The sequence below is a fragment of the Scomber japonicus genome, chromosome 20, assembly GCF_027409825.1.
Source record: "Scomber japonicus isolate fScoJap1 chromosome 20, fScoJap1.pri, whole genome shotgun sequence".
NCBI classification, from domain to species: domain Eukaryota; kingdom Metazoa; phylum Chordata; class Actinopteri; order Scombriformes; family Scombridae; genus Scomber; species Scomber japonicus.
Window position 1 is genome coordinate 6,892,637 of NC_070597.1, and position 23,814 is coordinate 6,916,450.

General features: G+C 39.0%; 1 protein-coding gene across 6 annotated transcripts; it reads right to left on the reverse strand.

Annotated features, from left to right (window-relative positions):
* Positions 1-1,894: 1,894 nt before the first annotated feature.
* On the reverse strand, positions 1,895-23,741 carry exoc7 (exocyst complex component 7). Of its 6 annotated transcripts, XM_053341290.1 has the most exons (20): positions 23,557-23,741; positions 23,342-23,407; positions 22,056-22,240; positions 21,869-21,974; positions 19,192-19,414; positions 17,563-17,730; positions 17,247-17,258; positions 13,501-13,593; positions 11,263-11,331; positions 10,864-11,009; positions 9,844-9,996; positions 9,625-9,723; positions 8,861-8,923; positions 8,565-8,631; positions 5,819-5,884; positions 5,616-5,736; positions 4,921-5,080; positions 3,568-3,609; positions 3,127-3,260; positions 1,895-2,043 (listed from the first exon to the last, which is right to left on the reverse strand). In XM_053341290.1, exons 1-20 carry the CDS (start codon positions 23,632-23,634, stop codon positions 1,941-1,943), a joined length of 2,154 nt encoding a protein of 717 aa, XP_053197265.1. In that variant the 5' UTR covers positions 23,635-23,741; the 3' UTR covers positions 1,895-1,940. The 6 variants fall into 6 exon arrangements, with proteins under 6 accessions (XP_053197265.1, XP_053197262.1, XP_053197263.1 ...); XM_053341287.1 differs by lacking the exon at positions 17,247-17,258 and having other exon boundaries at positions 11,263-11,398; positions 13,469-13,593; XM_053341288.1 differs by lacking the exon at positions 11,263-11,331.
* Positions 23,742-23,814: the final 73 nt, after the last annotated feature.

Here is a 23,814-nt window from a genome sequence, read left to right on the forward strand (position 1 = left end):
TTCCTCCCTCTCTCCTTACTCCTTCCTTCCTTCTCTCCTAAATTCCTTCCTCTTTTCGTCCTTCCTCCTTTCCTTCCTTCCTTCCTTCCTTCCTTCCTTCCTTCGTCCCTTCCTTCCTTCCTTCGTCCATTCCTTCTCTCCTTACTTCCTTCCTCTTTTCTTCCTTACTCCTTTCCTTCCTTCCTTCTGACCTTGACCTGAGGACAACAGGAGGGTTAACTATCTACAACTAAAACTGAATGAAACGTATTAACATTATTATATCTGCTTGTAAAAAAGCAATGATGAGACACTAGTTGCTTCCTGATCCTCACACAACACACGAAAGGAGAGATCTTATAAATTACATTTATGTCATGGAAAGGATTACTTTCTCTCGCCTTCTCAAGTAAAGTAATGGACTGAGTGGGTCAAATATATAAACCCTTGTGGCCAGATTGTGTGGAGGTGATCTAATTTCTTCTTTTCCAACCTCTCTTTTATTGCTCTTATGTGCACACTTAATTTCTCCCAAACTGTACAAAGTTCATACATCTTGGAAATGTATGGACAGCAGAAGAGATTACACTGCCTCTGTTTGTTTTATGTATATCATATCTCCTTAATTGTGTCTTTCCTGTTTTGCATTCCAGTGCTGTACATTAGTTTTGGAAGAAAGGACAACAAAATAAAAATAAAACCACTGACAGTGAAGTCACTTTAAATAAGACAATTCTGAACCGAGATTGTTTATTCATACCTCAGACTGCAGCTAACGACGAATTTAACATCTTCTAAAGTCATCCAATCGCAAATATTTGAGTCCCTCTGAAGCTCAATGGACCTGACACTCCCTCCCTCTGAAGCTCAATGGCCCTGACCCCCCCCCCCCTCTCCCTCCATCATGTCCATTACTGGGATTAATAACTGTAAAAATGACTTTTCAAACATTGTTATTCTTGTTTTGTTCGTCTTCTATGTCTGTTTTTATTCTCATGTTGGAAATAGATTAATAAATTCAAATAATGTAACTAACTACTGAATCTCTAAGTGTAATCCCTTACAACACTCATAACTGAAAAATATTACTGTACCATGCTACAAAGCAATGTGATACACTGCTCATTTGACCAATTGTTAATATAAAAATATAGATAATAGCAGCTTTTAAGCGTGACTGAACATGTTCCAGTCTTTCTCCCTGGAGACACACCATCACGCTCTGCCCACTGCCCACGTAACATCTGACTGTGGTTAAGTTATGCAAATGAAAACCAAAAAAACAGGGTCTGGCTTCATCACGCTCGGTGACGACGAGTACTCCTGCTGACCAACATTTCTTCTAGTGCAAATGTATTTAGAGTATTTGAGCTCCTGGAGTGTTAACAACAAGCACAGAAAGGTCACATCTGTTGAAGACGTCTTCCTGAAGAGAGCTGGAGTGTTTCTCCTGAAGAAAACCCTTCAATGCTCATTAGGATGCACACGAGGAACACAAGGATACTCCCAGCTTCAATGATGTTTTCTGTACAAATGTGAACAAAGCAGAGCAGATTTTCCTGATGTCTGAGCTCCTAGCATCTAATTATGAATCCAAACCTTTAAAACTGAGGGGGCCTATGACAGAAAAACATTCAACGTTCAGCTCTGTCTGTTATTTATCATGTCGGTAAACTAATTATCTGCTCTGTTGTGTGTACTGTATCTCTCACACTAAACAAATGATGACACACAATAATTCACAGAGTTCCCTTTTTTATTTTTTTTCATTTTAAATGTTAATCTGGAACGGCTAAATTACATAAATACATCATTGTTCATATCTTTGTACAAAACGTTAAATCAGACACGACGAGGGTAACAGCAGTGAGGAGAGCGTCTCTGGTGTTAAAGCTTGTGTTTTGTACGTGGGGGAGGGGGGGGGGGGCAGGAGTTTTGGGTTTGATTAAAAAGTGCAGAGCTCAGGCAGACGTATCGAACAACTTTTCAATCATCTCCTCTATGTCCTCCGGTCGATACTTGTGATACTTCTCAGGGTTCTTGGTGAAATTGATGTTGGCACACCTGGAGGAAAGAGAAGAAGAAGAAAAGTCAGTGTGTGAAGGAATCAGACAAAGAGGGAGGGGGGGAGGAGGAGGGGGGAGGGGGGGGCATTTTTGGTGGTAGTTATTTAAACATCTATTACATCGGAAGCATTTTGTTGCAGGACATTGTGCTACACATGTTGTATAAGTGGCGTTTATGAGGGCAAATAAAATGAATGAAAGTAAATATAAAGCTTTATATAGTAAAAACATCCGTAGTAGTGGCTCATTGATGTTCAGTCTTATCTCCAACTTAGTGGAAAAAGCACTAAAGGGAGTTTAATAAACTGACAGCAGAGTCTCAATCACTGACAGTTAGATCTAAATAAAATATTGACACTAAAACAATCGATTTAGCCAATAAAAAAATAGATATATGCTTTTTTTTAATAAGCTGCTACAAATGTGTAGCAATAAAATGTCTCATTAATTTCCATTTATCTGGTGTGTCTGTGGGGTGTAATTGTAATTGTAATTGATTGTATTTATTTTTACATGGACCCCAGGAAGAGTAGCTGTCGCCTGGGTAACAGCTAATTGGGATCCAAATAAACTAAACTAAACTAAACTGCTATGGAATAATGTGTGATGTGTAGTTTACGGTACATTTTAATCTTTCATTTGCACTCTATGTCTTTTTAATGATTTTAAAGCTAATCATTATTTTATGCTGCAATCTTATATTTAATGCTCTGTTCTAGCATTTTGGTGGGGGGTTAATTGTATGTTTTAATGTTTCCATGTGTTTATTTTATCTTTATATCTCAAATCGCACGTTTTTCTGTTTTATGTAAAGCACATTGAGTTGCCATTGTGTATGAAATGCACTATATAAGTAAAACATAATTAAAATATATTTATCATTCATGCTTTATTATTATTATTATTTAGCTAAACCATTAAAGAAGAAGTCTGAAGATAAATACTTTTCTCTGTTGATTAATTTTGTAACTTTGTAAAGACACTAAGATTTAAAATTTATTGTAAAAAAACCCCAAAAAACTGGTGATATTTGTGAGGCTGATATTTGTCTCCATGATGTCTCCACCAGCGTCTCTCTCACCTCTGCAGGAACGCCCGGTACGAGTCAGACACCACCTTCTTCTGAGCCTGGCGGATGAAGTCTCGCTGCTCTTTGTCGGGGATGGCCCAACCCTTCTGGATCTTACACAACTCCTCCAACCCGTCGTTAAAACCCTGAGAGGCAAAAAGAGAGAGAGAGAGAGAGACAGAGAGAGAGAGAGAGAGAGAGAGAGAGAGAGAGAGAGAGAGAGAGAGAGAGAGAGAGATGAGAGAGAGAGAGAGAGAGAGAGAGAGAGAGAGAGAGAGAGAGAGAGAGAGAGAGAGAGAGAGAGAGAGAGAGAGGAGAGGGAGAGAGACAGAGAGGGAAAGAGAGAGAGAGACACTCTTTCATATTCGTGCTAAATTACTGAAGATGTTTCCAGGACTTGGCAACGTTCAAAGATATTTGAACGTGTGGTGCCAAAAGTGATTCTAACCTCACCTTGAATTTGTCTTTGATTACTTGCCGCTCTTTATCTTTCAGCTGAAGGTGGAAAAAAAAAAAGACTTCAGTTACACAACTTTACAGAAACACGTGATTGCATTCAGTTGTCTGATCTGTTTCTAGATTCCTGAAGGGAAATTAATATTTTAAGAAATCTATTTAATTTAAGTACACCATGTGAATATTATCTGAGTGTCACATCAGAAATGAGTTCTCATAACCTGCTCCGGTCCCCAGATTCGTTAAGCTCAGGCACTTATGAATATTTAAATGATGATGTTATCTCTCTTCAGTTTTTCATTAACAGACGGTGCTAATTAAGGTAGCAGCCTCTTAGTTTTAACAATATATAACAAACAGCAGCAGCAACAGATTAGATTACATTAGTTTAGCTGTTGCTCATCATATCAGTGTTATCATAATTATGAGTTCTACTAATGTTCACATCAACTTCCAAGTCATAATTACATCTGGGATGTTTCTGAAAGTGCTGATGTATCTGATTTAATGCTTCATAATACAGAAGTAAATGAAAATGTAGCAAACATTAAATCATAATCCCAAATGTTCTGGTTTTAGTGTCATAGTGTCAACACACTTTTATTTTTTAATATGCACTCGGTTACAGTGAAAGTTCACAAGTTGTTTTTCCACCATCAGTTATATAGTTCAGTTAATTTGCCTGCAGCTGTATTTAATTAACATACATGATGCAGCTCATCTCATTTCCAGGTTGTGAACATAAATTGCCAATTAAAGTTTTTTTTAGCATCTTTCAGTTGTAGTTATTTCAGCTTTAATTCAAATCAATTTATTTTGGAAATGTTGAAAGGTGAATATAATTGGATTTGATAACTCAATAAAATGTAATTGAACCACATCGTTAAATGTCAGAATCCGCCAGGTCAGCATGAATAATTCAGCTTATTATCTATAAATCTACATCAAGCTTTTTATTCTCCTGTTTTTATCTTGTCTTATTCTATTTTAGCTTCATTTTAATACTTTTAAATGTCCGTTTATTTTGCCATGTGTTGCTTTTATATCCAGTCTTAATGCAATTTAGGTTTTATGTAAAGCACTTACCTTGAATTACCTTGTTACTGAAATGTGCTATACAAATAAATCCCATAAAGAAACTGTCCTAAAGTATCATCACTGCTTAGAGCTTTTTATGGACTGACCTACAGGTCACACAAGCCCCATACGGGCCTCTGTAAAACTGTCACACTATGAATTTTTCCTCAGTGCCAAAAATCTTACAGCTGTGTTAAAGTTAACACGTGTGTATTAACGTTGGCGGACAGTTTGCTGTTCTTTAAGAATGAAAGGAGATAATAAAATTCGGACCTTGGTGCCAGGTTGGAAGACGGGCATGTTCCTGTCTGTAAGGTGCTCGGTGACTTTTAACCAGCTGCTGCGGTACATCTGGATCTGCTGCTCTATCAGCTCTCTGTACGAAGTCTCGGCTTTCTTCTGGGTCACAGTTACCAGCTGGATCAGCTCGGACCTGGAGACGGGCACAAGTGACACTGAACATTAGAAATTCATGCACTTACATTTCTCTCTCTCTCTCTCTCTCTCTCTCTCTCTCTGTGTGTGTGTGTGTCTGTGTCTGTGTCTGTGTGTGTGTGTGTGTGTGTGTGTGTGTGTGTGTCTTTAGACTTTAAAACAGTTTTTGGAGTTGTGTGATCCATCACGGTGATCAACAAGGATTTATTGTATTTATTTATGTCAGTTACATCATTGCAAATAAATTGAGTTACCAAGCAACACAGATGCATAGCTGATGTGATGGATTACACAACTCAGAGAATTCATTTTCATACTGTATGAATAGATGCCAATGGCTGTCTGGAATAGTCTATTGCACGCCGCACGCAATTTAATACCCTTTATTTGGGATCTTAGTAAATCAAGCCCTTTGTGTTTGCTGTCTCCTTATTAAATGCTAAAAACCCACTTCAAGGAGAGCAGAGCTGCTGAGTCTGTGTGCGCCGCCAAGTTTTGTGTATAATTTCATATTTGTGTTTAAAGACGCTCACTTTTCCAGCGACTTGAGGATGTAGTTGTAGTTGTTGTGCAGGAAAATGGCGCTCAGAGCTGAATCCTCATACACTTTGGATTTGCTGAGCAGGTTGAGCTGCAAGTTCCCCAACACCTTACCTGCACGGATAAAAAGTCATGAATACCAATAAAGAGAGGAAGCTCATGTTAGAAGAGGTTGTGGGGTTTCTTGTATACATACAGATATAAGTGCTGAGGAGCCTTTTGTTGAACTCGGAGGTGTAGCTGCTCGCCGATGAGCTGTTCTCTGAAAAAATAGGGCATATGTTAACACCTTTTTATTAAACCTTTTCAAATTTACTCAAGGACACACGCACACCACTTAATTTACGCTCATACAACACACCATTCATCAAAATCTACATAAGTGCTCGGTGTCCCCCCCTCCCCTTTTAATGCTAAGTATCCATTACAGTGGAAGGATGCAGGTTGCCAAGGTAACACGTAAAAGTACTTCCTTTCAACCTGCACTTTAGCACACATGCACATCACAGCGGACTGTCACGTTAATAGACTGCTCTCCTGTCAATTTGCATTAATTAGCTGCAATTACACACTAAAAGAAAAAAAAAACACAACTTAAATATATTCACAACCAAACATTCAGAATCGGACTCATCAGGGGCCTACGCACGGTCTGTTGCTTACCTCTGGGGTCTAAAGGTATATTGTAAGTGTCCCCCAGTACTAAGAGGGGCCGAGGGCAAGGCAAAAGAGAAGAGAGAAAGAAGGCACAAGTGCAAAAAAGGTTAGAAAAGATTTGTTAGTGCAGAGTAAGCCAAGTAGCACACACAGTGGTCAGCCAGGCGGCGAGCGGTCGAGGGGTTTGAAAGAACGATGAAAAAAAGGATGGAAAGCAAAGCTGCGATCAATGGAGGGGGAGGGGGGAAGGAGGGTGACAAGATGGAGACGGAGGCCTTCAAAACGCTTATTTATAACCCACAAATGAGTGAATGGTGGTAGGATTTAATTTTAATCTAAACAAACGTGTAAATCTCAGGTGGGGAGTTCCGGTCCTCTGAAATGAGGCCAACGTGGAAGTAACTTAGAACTGCATTCTAGCAAAAGGCCACCAGGGGGCGACCATCTCTATACAAGTCAATGGAGAATTCACCAACTTCTCACTTGATTTCTAACCTCAGTAAACGTTTTCAAAATGTGTTAATGGTCTCAATCGCTAGTTTAAAGCCTTCTTCAATGCAGTATGATGTTCATTTGGGACATTTTGGCCTCCCTGATTTTATATTTGATGATAAAGCAGGGTATGCATTAGGGCGTGGCTACGTCGTGATTGACAGGTTGATTGACCAATGTCCTCGAGATCCAGCCCTCGTAACCTATCGCAATGTCCCCCACTCCGCCCATGTCCCCGCCTCATGCCCATATAAGTGGAATCCGTGTTTTTATTTTTCCCAGCATGCAACTGAAATTTTCAAGATGGCGCTGCCTAGATTCGAAGCTATTGGCTTCAGAGCAGCAGTCCACAAACCAATGGGTGACGTCACGGATGTTACGTCCATTTCTTTTATACAGTCTATGGTAAATCTTTAAAAAAGAAAAGAATCTGAACACGTGCAGGATAAAAGTGCGTCATTAAAGCCTCCCTCTGAAAGAAGACGGAGAGAGAGAGCAATTTGAAGCTGCATGTGGCCAGAAAGTGGAAAAGCAGAGGAGGTGACGGTGAGAAACACATTTAAGGGAAATCACACACAAAGAGTGAGAGAGCGAAAGGGGAGAAACTAGGGAATCTATGACGGGTGTTAGAATGTACTACTGGGTCACACAATTAGGTTCAAAGTGGTGAGACATCCACGTGAATGTGGTCAAGACTGAAAGAAGGTCCATGTGATCTCTTTTTTTAATATATTCAAACACTTTCTGTCGACTTTTGTATGTGGATCAAGCAGTGTGTTTGGATAGGAAGTGTTTTATTGTTTTAACTCTGTACTCCAGCACATTGGATTTGAAATGATAACATGAATTTGAGCTTATAAGCAACAATAATTGAGTTTTTGGCTGCTCAACAATCCCTAAAACACAACACTGACACACAGTCGCTTTATAAAGTTTGAATTTAAACATGCTTTTAACATCTTATCATGCTAATAATCCACCTAGCATTATAAGTTTGAACCTACATTGAGCCACTTGGGGTCACAGAAACAAGCTGTAAACACACCATGGATTTTATTACCGTATAAAGTTTTAATGTAAGCAAACCGTTAACACATCCAGCAGTTACGGAGCAACATTATCATTCATTTAGAGTCGTGTTTATGTGCAGCTGATGAATGCGAGGCCAATATATTCCCTCTCTCTTGAAGCTCTTTCCAACTCCTGAGGGAAATATCTGGCTCTTTAGCTGCTAAATGCTCCACTGTGTTCACAAGCTAGTCTTACAGCTAACTGTGTGTGTCTGTTGTTTGGTGCTGAGCAGGTAGAGTACAGTGAGTTTATCAGTTTATTACTATAAATGAAGCTGAGAGAAATGCTTGTATCATTGCTAAACTGTTAAAAATCTAATGCCCAGTGGCTTTTATCCTATTCAATTAATTAAAGAGAAAGTTAAAAGGTCCTAAAATTGGGGGAATATGTATAAAAAGGGCTTCTGGTAACTCAAATTAAAGCTGAAAGTCATAATTTAAACCTTAATGTTTCCATTCAAATCCAATGTGTTTGGAAATCAGAGCTAAAAAATGAAAAACACTTCACTGTCCACATGTTTTTTTAGCAAACATTACATGTAATATGCAGGTGAACCGAAGACTTACATTGATATTCCAGCTCTGAGATGTAACATAGCTTAATATACATAACAGACCACTGCTGGTATTAGCATTAAAGGACACAGCACCTTCACAGCCTAGCAGGGGCAGCAGGGGGTCTAAGCTAATGAGTGCTAACATGCCGTGTTGATGCGGTTGTACCTTGTGAGGCCAGCATGGCTCCAGCTGTCTCGTGGAAGTCCAGCAGCTGCTGCAGGAACAAGATGGCCTGCAGGAGAAAAGAGGAGAAGAGGTCAAGGTAAGCATCAACTCGGCTTATTCATTAAACCGAAACGGTCGGCTCGGAGCTGTTAGCCGTTCCCCTGGAGACCACCTGGATCCCCGGAGAGGGACAAACAGCAAAGTCTTTGAGGGAAGGTGTTGAGTTTGAAGTGCAGACTGAGCAAATAAATCCAACCGGTGTTATGCAACAAAGAGGTAACTGAGCGTTAGCTTACATTGCTGGTCAATTCGTGGACTGTTCCATCCTTGGGCATGTTGTACTCCTTATCAGGGTCGTTCTGTGTTAGACAAGAGACAATTCAGTCAGTAATGATGAGTGGCTGGTGATGGAGATTAAAGGTCAAGTTCACAGTTTCTTAAAGTGTGTCTTAAAACAGTCAGGTTATATGAACAGTGGAAGAGTTAGGGTTAGGGTTAAGGTTAGGTTTTCCTCGCTGTAATAATTCTTCCTGTTCATGCTGGCTATTAAAAGATCTCCTTCAAATGTGCTTTCAATGGAAGTGACAGGGGACAAAATCATAAGTATAAGAATATCTCCAAATGGGATTCCAGTGTAAGTGAGAAGGGCCAAAATTCTTGTTTAGTGCAAAAATGCATATAAAAGTAGATGTGATGCTTATCTGAGGCTTCAGCAGTCTGAGTTAGTCATATCAAATTGCTTATTTGTGTTTCCCTGTTGAGCTGTGGTGGAAGTATAGTAACAAAAAGAGGAACTTTGATACCAAACAGACTGTAACATTAAAATATATTGACTTGATTTGACTCATTTGGACGGCTGAAGCTTCATATTAGCTTCAGATAAACTTTTAAACTCATTTCAGCACAGAAGGACTGTGGATTTTGTCTAATGGTCAATATGAACAGGAGGGATGATAATAGGAAGAGAAACAGGTTTTAATGTTCATTTATGCTCCTGACTGTTGTTTTAAGATTGGCTTGAAAAATTGTGAAAGTCTCCTTTAAAATATGAGCTTCTTGCCTTGATACTGTCTGCAAACTCCTCCAGAGCTTTGGCTCCAATGGTTTCCATAGAGGTGATGAGTGTCGGCAGTTTGTTCTTGGTGCTCGCTGCTGTTCCCTACGCACAAACACACAGTGGATATTAAAAAATGTAATTAGATAAAAGATAATTAAAGGTTATTTTTATGTCCTGTTATTTCGTCAGAAGGAAAATCTGCACAGATAATATGAAGGAGACCTGTAGTGTTGAATCAAACTCAGACTTGTTCATTTTCAGGTGTCTGAGGATGGGGAAGATGGTGAGGACGGCAGAGTAGTCATGGCGCATTATGGCTCTGCGGGCTGCAGACACGATGTTGTCGCCCTCCAGCATCAGGTTGTCCAGCGCCTCCTGTGGACAGACGAGGTGAGAGGAGACAGATGTGTACAAGTTAGAAAAAGCTTGAAAAACTGTTGTATCATGTTTCTTTATCTCTGGACAAGCTTATTCAAATATCTGACAAATATGAAATCACTCAAGTATAGTACCAGTCATCTCTGTACAAACAATTGACTGTTACTGTCTGTCTTAACCCTCCTGTTGTCCTTGAGTCAATGAAGGAAGGGAGGGAGGAAGGAGAGAAGGAAGAAGGAAGGAAAGGGAAGGAGGGAGGGAGGAAGGAAAGGAGGAAGGAAGGAGGGAGGAAGGAAAGGGGAGAGGAAAGAAAGAGAGAAGGAGGGAATTAAGGGAAGGAGCAAAGAAATGAAGGAAGGAAAGGAAGGTGGAAAGAAAGAGAGAAGGAGGGAAGGAGGGAGGAAAGAAAGAGAGAAGGAGGGAATGAGGGAGGAAAGAAGGAAGGAAAGGAGGGAGGGAGGACAGAAGGAAGGAGGGAGGAAAGAAAGAGAAAGAGGGAAAGAGGAAAGACGGGAGGAAAGAAGGAACAGTCAAAACGGACAGGGTCAATTTGACCCAGGAGGACACAAGGGTGAATAAGAGAAGGACTGCTTTACAAACTGGGAATTTTTGTTGGACTTTTCGGTCGATACCTTAAAAAGGTATAGAGTACAGATACAAGACAGGAAGCAAGGAAAACATTTGGCTGTGTCCAAAGTAAAAGCAATCAAACACCTACCAGCACTTTTAAATCTCTCTAATTTACATGTTGTATCTCATTTCTTTCCCACTTTTAACAGTTTATGGTTTTAGGTTTTAGAATTATGTGTGAAAAAGTTGAATTACTCCTTTAATGCACATGACAGACAGGTGTTCCTCTCTGACCTGAATGAGGGAGTCAAAGGTCTTCTTCTGGTGGTGCTCGGGGATGATTTCTGTGAGGAGGACATACTCGCTCTGGGCCAGCTTGACGAAGGCACTGATACAGTGGATGTAGGAGTCGATCTCGATGTCCAGCACGTCGTCCTTTCCTGAGAGGTAGACGAGGAAAGATCAAGTCAAGACAGGGAACAGAAGATGCTGATTTCAGATATGTGACGAGTATATACTGAGATGAAGGTGATAATGTGTTTATGCTGCAGGCTGTGAATGCTCTTGTACAGAAAAAGGAAGTGAGACTTGTTAAAGCTGCAGTATTTGAGTTTTTTATTTCTATCTATTTATTAATTTTTTTTTTGGTGGTAATGTTTTCCTTCTCTTCCCCCACATGTTCCCGTCACTCACCTGCGGCGGCCCCGTGCTTCTCGGTCAGGGCGTCAGACAGGTGTTTGACCCGCAGGTCGTGATCGTAACCTGGTGGGTGAGGGTGGGGCAGCAGGGGGGGGGAGACAGGCCTAGTCAAACCACCGTGGGGTCGTGACTAGGCCCGACGGAGGGACGGTGACACAAACCTGAACCTGGAACACCTGTGCTGACCACCACCAAGCACCCAGCAGGGGGGGAGGGGAGGGCATTAGGGGAGGAAGAGGGGGGACACCCACTGCAGTTGGGGGGGGCGCCGAAAGTGCCCAAAAAAAAGAGCTTTGGTTTGTGCGTGTGAATGATGTCTAAGTTAGTCAGTGTGTGTTAAAACTACAGCGACAAGAAACATATCACAACAGCTTTTAATTCATGATCCATATCCACTTGACCTCATCTGACACTGTTAAATATCATAAAACTAAATATCATTTCACTGAAGATAATTTACCTTTTTGTACCAATTTGGTTTTAGTTACATTTTTTGAATGTTTCACCAAAACTCACCGGACAGGATTAAACTTCTTCTTCATCTTGAAATTAGGGCTGGGCCAAAAAAATCGATTTTTATATTAATCACAATTGTCATACCAGAATCGATTTTTATTTAATTTATTTAATTTTTTATTTTTTTATTTTTTCTAAAGAGCAGCTAAGTGTAGCAGTTTAGTTTATTGTAAGATGTTGGCGGATGAGAATGTTTTTTGTGAGCGCAGGTTCACAGTTTTTCAAAATAAATCTCACAAACTGATGAGATGTGTGTATTGTTTTTTATAAATATGACTTATGATGTATTATCAAGTGTTTGGTTCAACCTGTTCTTGTTTAAGGAAAGAAAATCACAATAATTGAAATATAAAAATCGCAATACTTGTTTAATCAGAATCCCAATTTAAATCGAATCGGGACCCAAAAATCGTTAAAGAATCGAATCGGCACTAAAGCATATCGGCCCAGCCCTACTTGAAATGGTGAGTTATTGAAGGATGTTGAGATTAATGATGTTAAACTCGCTTGCTGCAGAATAGTTTGGTTATTTAATGTTAAAGTTATTGTTAATCATTAATAACTGACTGTTCATCTTTTCTTTGTGCATCACTGGTGACGTCTGCTCAGTGAAACTAGCTTTAAACTATCTACTAACAGCTGATATGATCTTATAACAGATGATCAGTCTCAGTGTTTATGTTGGCTGATGTTTGAGCTCATTTAGAAACTGTCCTGCTCAGTACGAGTTGTTTATGTTCAAATATTAATATCAGCTGATTTGTCAGATTTGTTTTATTTAAAAACTGTCAAACATCAATGTTGACACCAAAAAAATCCACAATCAGTCGGAATATTTAATCATTTGACATAAAAAATGGACAAAACTCTTAAATTTAAGGATTTACTGCTTTTATTTCTTTTTCTTTCTTTCTTTTTTTTTTTTTTTAATTTCCTTATAAATTTAATATATTTAAGTTGTGTCCTCTTGATCCGACAAAACTACAAATTTAAAGACTTCACTTTGGACACTGGAAACTTTTTTTTCTCCATTTTTTTTTATTTTACATTTCATATAATTATTATTATGAATTATAATCATGTGATTTGCCAGTAATTAAAGCTGTATTGTATTATGCTAAATAATATTAGTAATTGTAATTCCATCTCCAGAGATGGTGGAATATTTCTCTTCTGTGATTCTGTGGTGTTTATGACCATCTGTATACAAATAATATATATTTTTGGTATTTATATACTGCATATTTTCTGTTGTAATTTTAAAGACTGCTACAAAAGAGCATTTCCACTGACTTTTTTTTTTTTGGTTTGTCTTGTCTTGTACTCATCTTGCTTTCATATTTAGATTTGGTGGGATGAGAAAAGTAATCAAACCAAATCACGACCTAGATTCAGACATAATAATTATTAAACGATGACTTTTAGGATGGATTTGTTTGCTTTTAATATCCTGAATGAAATGAGTTTTGCCTCCTGCAGAGCAAGATGACATTTCCAACTAAACCCCTGCTAACATTCAGCTGCTTCTTTAGGATTTATTAGATATTAGCGATGCTGTATTTAAACATCTGTAACATATAAAAGCTGTTGTGAAACACAGGAGGTTTATGTGTGCTTGTTTCTTTAAATGCGAAACAACAGAGAGGCAACACATAACACCGGTACTGTCAGCGAGGAGGGAAACAAGACACCAAAGAGAAGACCGAGGTGCGTTACCTTCCAAAGGAGTGAGGTTAGAGCCCCCCTTTTTCCCATCCAGCCCATGCTGTGAGTACTGTTTCAGAAGGTTCTGAGCCTTGCGAATGGTCCCTGGTCCCATAAACACAGAGACAGAGTCCAGAAGAGGAGGAGGAGGAGCAGGAGGAGAAGGAGGAGGCGGAGGCAGCGAGGTCCAGACAGCCAAGAAACAGAAACAAGAAGAAGAAGAAGGAGAAGAGAGAAAAAAAAGGGAGAGCTAGGAAGTGAGTGATGAAAACACAGACACCACATCCCCTCCACCACCGAGACAGCCAGGAGAAGTTTGTATTTCAGAGCGGGCGGGGGGGTCAGGAGGAGGAGGGGGGGGGGGGTCGGGGTGGATGACCAGGTGAGCGACGCAGCGACTACAGCTACACCATGAAAACACACCCGATGCACATGTGCCAGAACACTCATGTAAGAGCAGAATAAACAGGTTAGATCAGTTATATAAAAACAGAAAAAACAGCCATCACAATTAATATGAGTAACATGAACACATCCAGCATTATTATCACTAATGTTATCATATACAGTTTGTTATAACATCTACAGTATATATTAATAGTCTCAGGATTAAAACATATATTAATATATATATATAACTTGGCTTGTTAGTGAGTTAGTAAACATTCAGCACATTTAAAGCTGCATTCATTTCTCTTTTTTGGCCACTTGGGGGCGACAGAGGTCAATATCAACAACCAGTCTGACTTATCATTGCTTTACAGAGTTGTTATGTCTAGCGTGTTAGCAAACAGTTACGTCTTTACACATGCAGCAGACACACAGCAACATTAGCATCTTATTTAAATTGTGTTTGAATGTAAAGCCTTTATATTTATTCTTATTTTCAGCTCTGCTTTGCTCTCAATTAGCCCCATTTGTGATCTAAGTACTCCCTAATTTACTTATAATGTTCCCCAGCTGTGTGCAAAAATTCATTTTAGGGATTTGATTTAAACATTTTTATCATCCCAGACAGACGGAAGACATCTGTGAGATTTTAATTTCCCTCTATGATTAGTCTACAGAGTGCAATGAGACTTAACATACAAAGAGCTGAGATCACAAATCTTACATCTCCAACTCCTTCATAAAATATCTGGCTGTTGTTGCGGTGTTTAACTCAGTGGGTAGAGCACCCGCCCCATGTATTGAGGCTATAGTCCTCACAGTTCGAATCCCACACCGAGTAGTCCTATCCTGCGTGTCATTCCCCCCTCTCTGCCTCCAGTTTCCTGTCTCTCTCTACTAAAACCTGTATATCAAAAGGTAAAAAGCCCCCAAAAAAAAAAAATAAAATAAAAAAAAAAAATATATATATATATATATATATATATATATATATATCTGGCTGTTTAGCTGCTAAATGCTCCACTTTCTTCACCAGCTAATTGCAAAATTTGTCAGTCTGCTGTCTGAAATCTGCGTGCTGGTGAGACTGAACCAAATAGTTAATGTGCAGTGAAACCAAAACAGCAAAAAAGGGGCTAAAAATAGTCATTTGATCTATTCTTGATATAAAAATATTGATTAGTGGAGCTTTAAAATAGATCAGATTGGTTCAGAAAAATCTCTCATTATCAGCAAGACTACTGTAGCTACAATAGATTGATCAATAAGTCTTATATAATACCTGTTTTCTCTCTTCTAGACATATTTCATGTGAGAGTGTTGTTATTGCATTTCAGCACAAGCAATAGCAAGACCAAGCTGTGAGTGCATGTCCATGGATTTCATTCATATTCAAAAAGCGACGCTATTGTCCATAAAAGAATAAACAATAAACATTTTTCTCTCTCTATATATATGAAAGTCTGCTCCAGAATTGAAACGCAGGAAGTAGATTATAAAAAAAGAGGTTTACTGGCTACAAACTATTCTGAGCAACACAACACACAAAAACCTTTCACAGCAAAACACAAAATCAACTCTGCACAACTAACTGACACACAAAGACACATCTACAGCCTCTAGTTTCATGGTGGTGAACTGATGGAGACGCACCAGCAGCAGCAGGAAGTCTTCAAGGTTTTTTAACACTATCTCTGTTTGTGACTGAAAAGCCTTAAATAAACTATTGTGATGCCTTCTCAAGGATATAAGAGAGAAATTGAAGGTTTGAGCAGCATAATACATGTTTAATTATTTTTGTTTAATCTTTTGTGCAGTTTCAATAGATAATCAAACCAAAATATAGCTGCTATTATAGTATGTTATATTTTATAGTCTGCTGTTAGGAAGACAGGTTACTGAGGTAATGGCATAATTTTCATCTATTCAAGCTGAACAAGCCATAGATGACTCATCTCTGACTGACAGGTGGAGAGTCTCAGGTAGTTTGTGTCTCTGTTGGATTGTTAATACATTCAGACTCACTGAGGTCACATGTGGTCCGTTAGTACTTTAGTTTGTCATTGAGTCGTTAATCTGGTTGATCTTGACTCACTTTAACCCTTGTGTCGTCCTCCCGGGTCAAATTGACCCCGTCCGTTTTGACTGTTCCTTCTTTCCTCCATTTCTTCCTTCTCTCTTTTTTTCCTCCCTCCTTCCTTTCCTTCCTTCTTTCCTTCCTCCTTCCCTCCTTCTCTCTTTCTTTCCTCCCTCCTTTCTTCTTTCCTCTCTCCTTTCCTTCATCCCTCCTTTCTTCCTCCCTCCTTTCCTTCCTTCTTTCCTTCCTCCCTCCTTTCTTTTTTCCTCTCTCCTTTCCTTCCCTCCTTCCTTCCTCCTTTCCTTCCTCCCTCCCTCCTTCCTTCCTCCTTCCCTCCTTCCTTCTTCATCAAGAATGAACTGATCTATTAAGAAGTATAATGATGGACATATATTTTATTCCTCTGAGTCACAGAGCTCCAAAAAACGTTAAAAACACGTCACAGTGCTGCACTGGCTCATATGTTCCTTCATCTCCATGAATAAACACACTTTAGTTTGTTTTGAGACAATCCCACACACACACACACACACACACACACACCTGCCGGATATACTCACTAGAGTAACAAATGTAGATTCATCCATCGCTAAAAATAGTCCCCAACATATGTAATAATTCTTCTGGTTTTATTGTTGAGCTGCTTTTGAATATTTATGTCTTGGTGCTGAGTGCTATAGTAAAGGTGAGGAAATCAGAGTACATTGAAAGTATTGAAGGACATATTGTTGGTTTTGGCCTTTCAAACATCACAATAATTGAGTTTATCAATATAACACAGAGCTAATCCAGATGTTTCAGTTCCAGTTACTATATGTATAACTGTCATGATATAAAAATGAATTAAACTGGGATTGAAGACTTTATCCGAATCAAGCATCTCATTATTTTTAAGATGATATTCAAGATTTTCCTCCACAGTTTTCTACAATTGGCTGCAGGTGTGAGTCAAACTGTACACATCACAAATTTAGTTCTGCTTGATTGAGAGATTCTTGATATCAGATATTTAATTAACTCCACTTTTTCAGTCCATTCACTAACTGGTTTAACTCCATAGCTGTTGTTTCCACCAGCATATAACCACATTGAAACTAGAGGCTTTAATCTAAACTGAAACTAACCTACAAAATCTCTCCAGAGAACTAAAACATCTGTACTGTCTCAATTTCTACACTAAACAGAAAAAATAAACCACACCTCATGCTGTCACTTATTTGCCGTGAAATGTGGCATCTGACGGACAAAAAAAAAAGCAAGCACGAGGCACACACTAAAGCTTTCCGTTTACCTGGGATGTAGACTGTCATCACAACATAGGGATTATGAAAGAGGAAAGGATGAAGGAACAGTTAGAGCCGACTGTAAAATCACAGGGACGGTGAGTAGGATCATTATAAAAGAGATCGTGGAGGATACTTGAAACAGAATAAATGTGTGTGTGAAGAAAGGTGCTGCTATTATTTAATAAATCAACATTATGCAGAATCATGCGTTTGTTAAATTAATTAAAAAAAATAAAAAAAAGACAGAGGGCTCGGACAGGAGTGTGATTACCGCCTGAGGAGGTTTGATAATCTTTTGAGGGAAGTGTGTCTGTTGCTGACCTGGTCGCTTTGGAGCCTTTTTGGTGGGCGTGTCCTTGCGTTTGGTTTGGACGGCGGGCGAGTAGAGGATCCCAGAGGAGGCGCTGTTTTTGCGGAAGTGATCCTTCAGGCCTTTGATGGAGCGATCCAGCTGGTTGGACCTGATCTGGTAGTAGACGTTCATGAAGTCTGAAGGGAGGCAGAGAGAGAGTGTGTTGAGCAACAGGTGCTACTGTGGACATTTTAAATATAAGAGTGTAGTAAAAATAATGAAAAGGGTGAAATTTGAAGGGATTTTTAAATTAAATCGCATTATTTAACATTAAAGGGGACAAATAATATTTTCTGTGGTTTTCTGCTATTTTTATACTGGTATGATTTTGGTAAGTAAGACATTACAGCCGATCTCACAAATTACATAAAATGCTAAATATCAGCCGATCCGATATATAATGATTTTGGTTGCTAAACATAGTCTAAGCTTTAAAACTTGATATTAACATATGTACAAAGGCTGCCTTCAACTCTAAAGCGACCTCTACTTCCTCCCAAAAACCCACAAACACTTGTCTATCAGATTGTTCATGTTGTTCAATCTCATATTTCAGGTCAGATTAGGGCTTGAATACATATGTGAAAGTCCGATTACTACTATTTGTTCTTGTTGCCTCTGGAGCCGGCAGGAGTCTGCTAGTGGGCTCATCATGCTTAAACAAACAGGAGCTAAAAAATATACTATATATACTATAAATCATGCAAAGATATTCCAGTTAGAACCTCAGAATATAAATATAGAGACCTGGAAATGTGCATGATATGTTGTCTAGAGTTATTAATGCACAAAATATGAGGGGTTGCTTAAAGAAACAGGAGCTAAACCGACCTGTTTCACACACAGGCTGAACTAAAGGGCCAGTATAAGATAAATAAAGAGCTTTTTTTTAAACTATAAATCATGCAAAGATATTCCAGTAGAACCTCAGAATATATGGGAATGTGCATGATATGTTGTCTAGAGATATTAATGCACAAAATATCAATAATTCGTAAGTTAAGAAAAAGTTAAGAAAGGATTGAAATATAAATTATTGTATTTATAGCAACTTATTGCTAATTTACCTTGACTCTCATCTAGAATCTATTGTTTCAAGTATATTTTTGTAACATTATCTAAATAAATGAGTGGCCAAATTAACACAATACTTCATACTTTAAGTTATTTGAATATGTAATTTGATATGCATGTAGTGATGGAAAGTAAAGATCTTACAAGGCAGACTCATGTCATGCTGCATTGTGATGAATAAACTAAGGTTATATCTTACTGTGTAGGGAATTTGTCACATTGACGTCAAGCCAGCCTGATTTTTATACAATGCATCACGTCTCTAGTCTCTTAATATAGAACAGATGCTATTTTAACTCTAGAAGAACAAACCAGTAGCCATGAAAACGCCTCTGATTTCACCACCTCAACAATCTAAATCATCTCTCTCTTTCTCTGAGAGCTGCAATACAGGAACCCTAAAACAGACAGTGGAAAGGGAAGGAAATGCCGAGGCGGAGCAGTGAAAGGAATACTGCAGCGTTGGGACAGGAAGTGAGAAATAAAAGGTTGCGACAGACGGACTAACAAATAAAAAGCAGTACCCTGGTTGCGTCCATATTCCACCAGCCAGCCGGCGATGCAGATGATGTCCTGGAGGACGGCTTCGGGCAGGTGTTCGAGCACCACCTCCTCCTGCACCTCCAGCTCGTCATCCATGCTGATGGCGTCCAGGATGAGGATGGGGGGAACGGGTTTGCTGTAGCGGGTCAGGAGGCTGCGGAACTCGGCTTCCAGCAGCTCTTTGCCCTTCTCAAAGCGAGCTTTCTGTAGTAAGACAACATCATCACATTTTAACCCTCCTGTCGTCCTCCAGGGTCAAATTGACCCCATCTCTCTTTTGACTGTTCCTTCTCTCCTTCTTCCCTCTTTCTTTAATTTTTTCCTTCCTTCTTCCCCTCCACCCTTCTTTCTTTGCTCCCTCCTCCTTCCATCCTTTCTTCCTTCCTCCTTTCCTTACTCCTTTCTTTCCTTCCTTCCTAAATTCCTTCCTTCTCTCCTAAATTCCTTCCTCTTTTCGTCCTTACTCCTTTCCTTCCTTCCTCCTTTCCTCCCTCCCTTCTTACTCCTTTCCTTCTTTCCTTCCTTCCTTCTCTCCTTACTTCCTTCCTCTTTTCCTCCTTACTCCTTTCCTTCCTTCCTCCTGTCCTTCCTTCCTCCTGTCCTTCCTTGACCTGAGGACAACAAAACTGTGCTAATGATTTGATCATCTTTATGTTAAAGTGATGGCTTTGTGTCATTCAGACAAAGGTGACCGTTATGTAAATGTTGGTTATAGATATGCAACAATAAGTAAATTAATTGATAGAAATTCATTGGCATGTATTTTGATCATGAAATAATAGTCCAAAAAAAGGACAACATTTGCAGGTTGTAGCCTCATAGTAATTATGTGGTATATATGATCTTTGTGTTATGGATTGTTGATTGGATGAAACAACACATATAAACCCTCAGGAATTATAATGTTAATTTTTGTCATTGTTTTCTGACATTTTATAGACAAAACAATGAATTGAGAAATTAAAAAAGCAGCTTAATCGATGGAAGAAATGATCGTTAGTTGGAGCTCTGGGCCTTTATTTGGCATCTGGTGTAGAGAGGGAGATAAAAGCATCAATCAGCTAAAAATACTATGAAAAGAGAGGAAGCTTTATGTTCTTTCACAGAGTCACTGATGGACTTTAAAGCGTTTCACCGCTCCCACTGATACTGACACATCAACTCCATCATTAAAACTATAAAAGAGCACATTCTGCTTCCTGTTTGATGAATGACTGGATGTTAAGTTGGGATTCTGGTGTCTCCTACATCAACAGCCTCAGCTTCCTAATTTATTCAAAACCTTTATTTATTTATTTATATCATAGTATTACAAGCTGCTACACTGTGATGCAACATCATAGCATGACACTGCAACATCTGCTGGCCAGTATTACACTATGACTGCTGCTCCAGTACTTCACTAGATGTGCTTTTAAGTGTTTTATGAGTATTACCAGCATGAATGTAGAACATAGGGAGAGAGAGTGCTGCTCAGATTATTATTGTGGTTGTTCTGGGTTTTTTAGTTCCAGTTCAAATTCATCTAATTGTCATTCTCTCCATAACCATAATGAGATTTCTCACAGGACAGAGTCATAATAATAAAAAAACATTAAAAAAAAGAATAAACTATGACACAAACATATAAAACCTCTGAGGTGCTTATAGTGCTTAAATGAATGTAAGTGCTGCAAAAGTGACATGAGTTAATTAAAAATGTGCAAATTACACTCTGGTTGCAGCTCCATGTTAAAAAAATATGTTTTTTTTTATTCATCTGATATGAGAATAATCTCCTCAACAACATTTTCTTTGCAGATAAGAGATAGAGACTGAGAAAATACATTTATGACTGAGATCTTAGGTGGAAGAAGACGTGTATTTCTCTCTTTTCCTGCATGTTTTATGTGTTGTGCTGCTGCAGCCTTCATATTAATCTCACGTCATTCAATTCATTAAATAACGTTGTGTTGAAAGTGTTACAGAAATATTACAACAGGAAGTCCCTTTGTAAAATCTATCATGGCATATACCTAAAAGTAACTCCAGCATTTATTAACCCTCCTGTTGTCCTCAGGTCAAGGAAGGACAGAAGGAAGGACAGGAGGAAGGAAGGAAAGGAGTAAGGAGGAAAAGAGAAAGGAAGTAAGGAGAGAAGGAAGGAAGGAAGAAAGGACAGGAGGAAGGACAGGAGGAAGGACAGGAGGAAGGAAGGAAAGAAAGGAGTAAGGAGGGAGGAAGGAAGGAAGGAAGGAAGGAAGGAAGGAAAGGAGTAAGGACGAAAAGAGGAAGGAATTTAGGAGAGAAGGAAGTGAGGAAGGAAAGGAGGAAGGAAAGGAGGAAGGTGGGAGGGAGTAAGGAAGGAATGAAAGGAGCACGGAAAGGAGGAAGGATGGAAGGAGGAGGGAGCAAAGAAAGAGGGGAGGAGGTGAAGAAGGAAGGAAAAATTAAAGAAAGAGGGAAGAAGAGAGGAAAGAAGGAACAGTCAAAAGACGGGGTCAATTTGACCCGGGAGGACGACACGAGGGTTAAAGCCCACGTGAGACCAACTGTTGCATTTTTGTGACAAGTTGCAGGTCTGAAAGAAGCTTAACTGTATGGATGGATGTGATGCAAGTAGTAGCAAGGATGATATCAGTTGAACATACATATAAAAATATAAATGTAATACTGTACCACTGTGTTGAGTTCAGGGCTGTCGGGGTTGTTGTCTTGAAAGTATTCCACAGCTTTCTGAATCTTTGCAATACAAGCCAGATACTCATCCAGTCTGCCCGTCGGTCTGGAACACAAAACACCTTTTTAGGATTCATGTACTGGTTTTTTATATATCTGCTGAAAATCTATCAAAGCTTCCTCTCACCCCTCTCTAATGATCCTGTCGGTGTCTTTGGCTACGTGATAGTAGCTGATGACGTGATCCATGCAGGACAGGGTTTTGTCCACGTTCTCCTGCAGCCGCTGCAGGTTCTCCGTCTGCTTGTGAACCGGGATGATGGAGTTCTCCAGCTGCATCAGGCGGCTCTCGAACGAAGACAGGATGGAGACCTTTCAGGGAGAGAATGACATCGTTAAAAGGGAGAAAAAAAGGGGGGGGGGGGGGGGGGGACATTGTATGAGCAATACTGCAAATTATTTGTGGATGTGGAAGGAACTGGGTCAAATTATTTTAGACACAGGAAACAAATATGTATATATACAGTAATATAGCCTGTAGTGTAAATATATTCTAAATCAATGTCATCTACATAAATACATGAGCATGTTTGAATTGTCTTGAAAACATCACAGAAAACAACTTTTAACTTCACTTCAACTTTAGGACAACTGAGGTCATGTTTGTGGATTGAAATGAGGTTTTATCAACTTCAGAAGAGTTCACATATTAAAAATCAACACTTAGTGCATATTTTATAGTCTGTGTCTATGTCTGTATACATGCTATATTTAGTTAAACCTGGACTAGATTGTCGATAGACCCTAAATACCAGTGTAAACACCAGTTTTTAGATTTGTGACACCTTGTTTTTAAAATTGTGAAAACAGAAAAAGGGGAAATTATACTGTTTCTTCTCAATCCAGACCTCAGGAAACCAGGTGTAGCTCGAAAACCACTAAACATGCACCTGTCACACCTGAACTAGAGTCTTATGAAAACATGAAAAAAAGGATAATGTCACTATTTCTCCATTCACACCACACTAGATGAAAAATATTGAATTTAGACTTGTCAACCCTTGACTAGATTAATAGATAGAATAGCATAGGATAGAATCTTTATTGTCATTGCACAGGTACAACACAATTAGATGCAATCCTTTAGTGCAAAAAACAAAACAAAAAAATGCAAAAGATAAAAATACATAAAAGTGCAAAAGATAAAACTATGAATAAATAAATAAATAAAAAAAGCTCCATGTATTGCATTTTAAGTGCAATACATGGAGGTTCAAATTTGTGAAACCCTTCTTCTATGTTAAACACAAAAAGGGCAATTTCACAGTTTTTTAAACATCCACACTACACAAGAGCAAGTTTAAATAAAAAGGCGTGAGTTATTCTTCATCTATGACTAACTAAACTTGTTGCATGGTTTATTAAATGAAAAATTGGGACATTTTGTGTGTGTGTGTGTGTTGTTATTCATACCATGCCCTTGGTCAGCTGATCACTCTTCTCCAGGTTTTCTCTAATGAATGAAAGAGTCTCCTGCTCCTGAAACACAAAGCAGGCAAACAATGACTCTCTTAAAGCACTAAATAACCCATGATAAACAAAGATAAACTAATCCAGCATGCATCTTTATCCATTCTGATGAATATTAATAACACAGGCTCGTTGCTTCCTGTGCAGCCATGTCTAACCTGCTTCAGTTTCTCCTCTATCTCTCTCTTCCTGGCTGATGCATCCTCGGTAGGAATCATCCTGCCGGTAATTCCCATCAAAGGACGGCCACCGATCACTTCACTAGAGCCAAAATAACCTATTCAGAGCATAAAAAGGGACAAAAACGACGCCCCAAAAGCTACTGTTGTGGATTGCTCAAACAATGATGTCACCAGACAGGACGTTTCCGGTTAAAACTTCAAAGTAAAACACCCTGCTATATAATTTTATACCAC

Coding starts and splice junctions, on each gene's coding strand:
- exoc7 (XM_053341287.1), bottom strand. CDS start 23,634: ATGGGAATTACCGGCAGGATGATTCCTACCGAGGATGCATCAGCCAGG. Junction 5,081..5,615: donor ATCCTCAAGTCGCTGGAAAA/GTGAGCGTCTTT, acceptor GCCCGTCTCCAG/GTCCGAGCTGATCCAGCTGG. Junction 3,610..4,920: donor TCTTCCAACCTGGCACCAAG/GTCCGAATTTTA, acceptor TTCCACCTTCAG/CTGAAAGATAAAGAGCGGCA.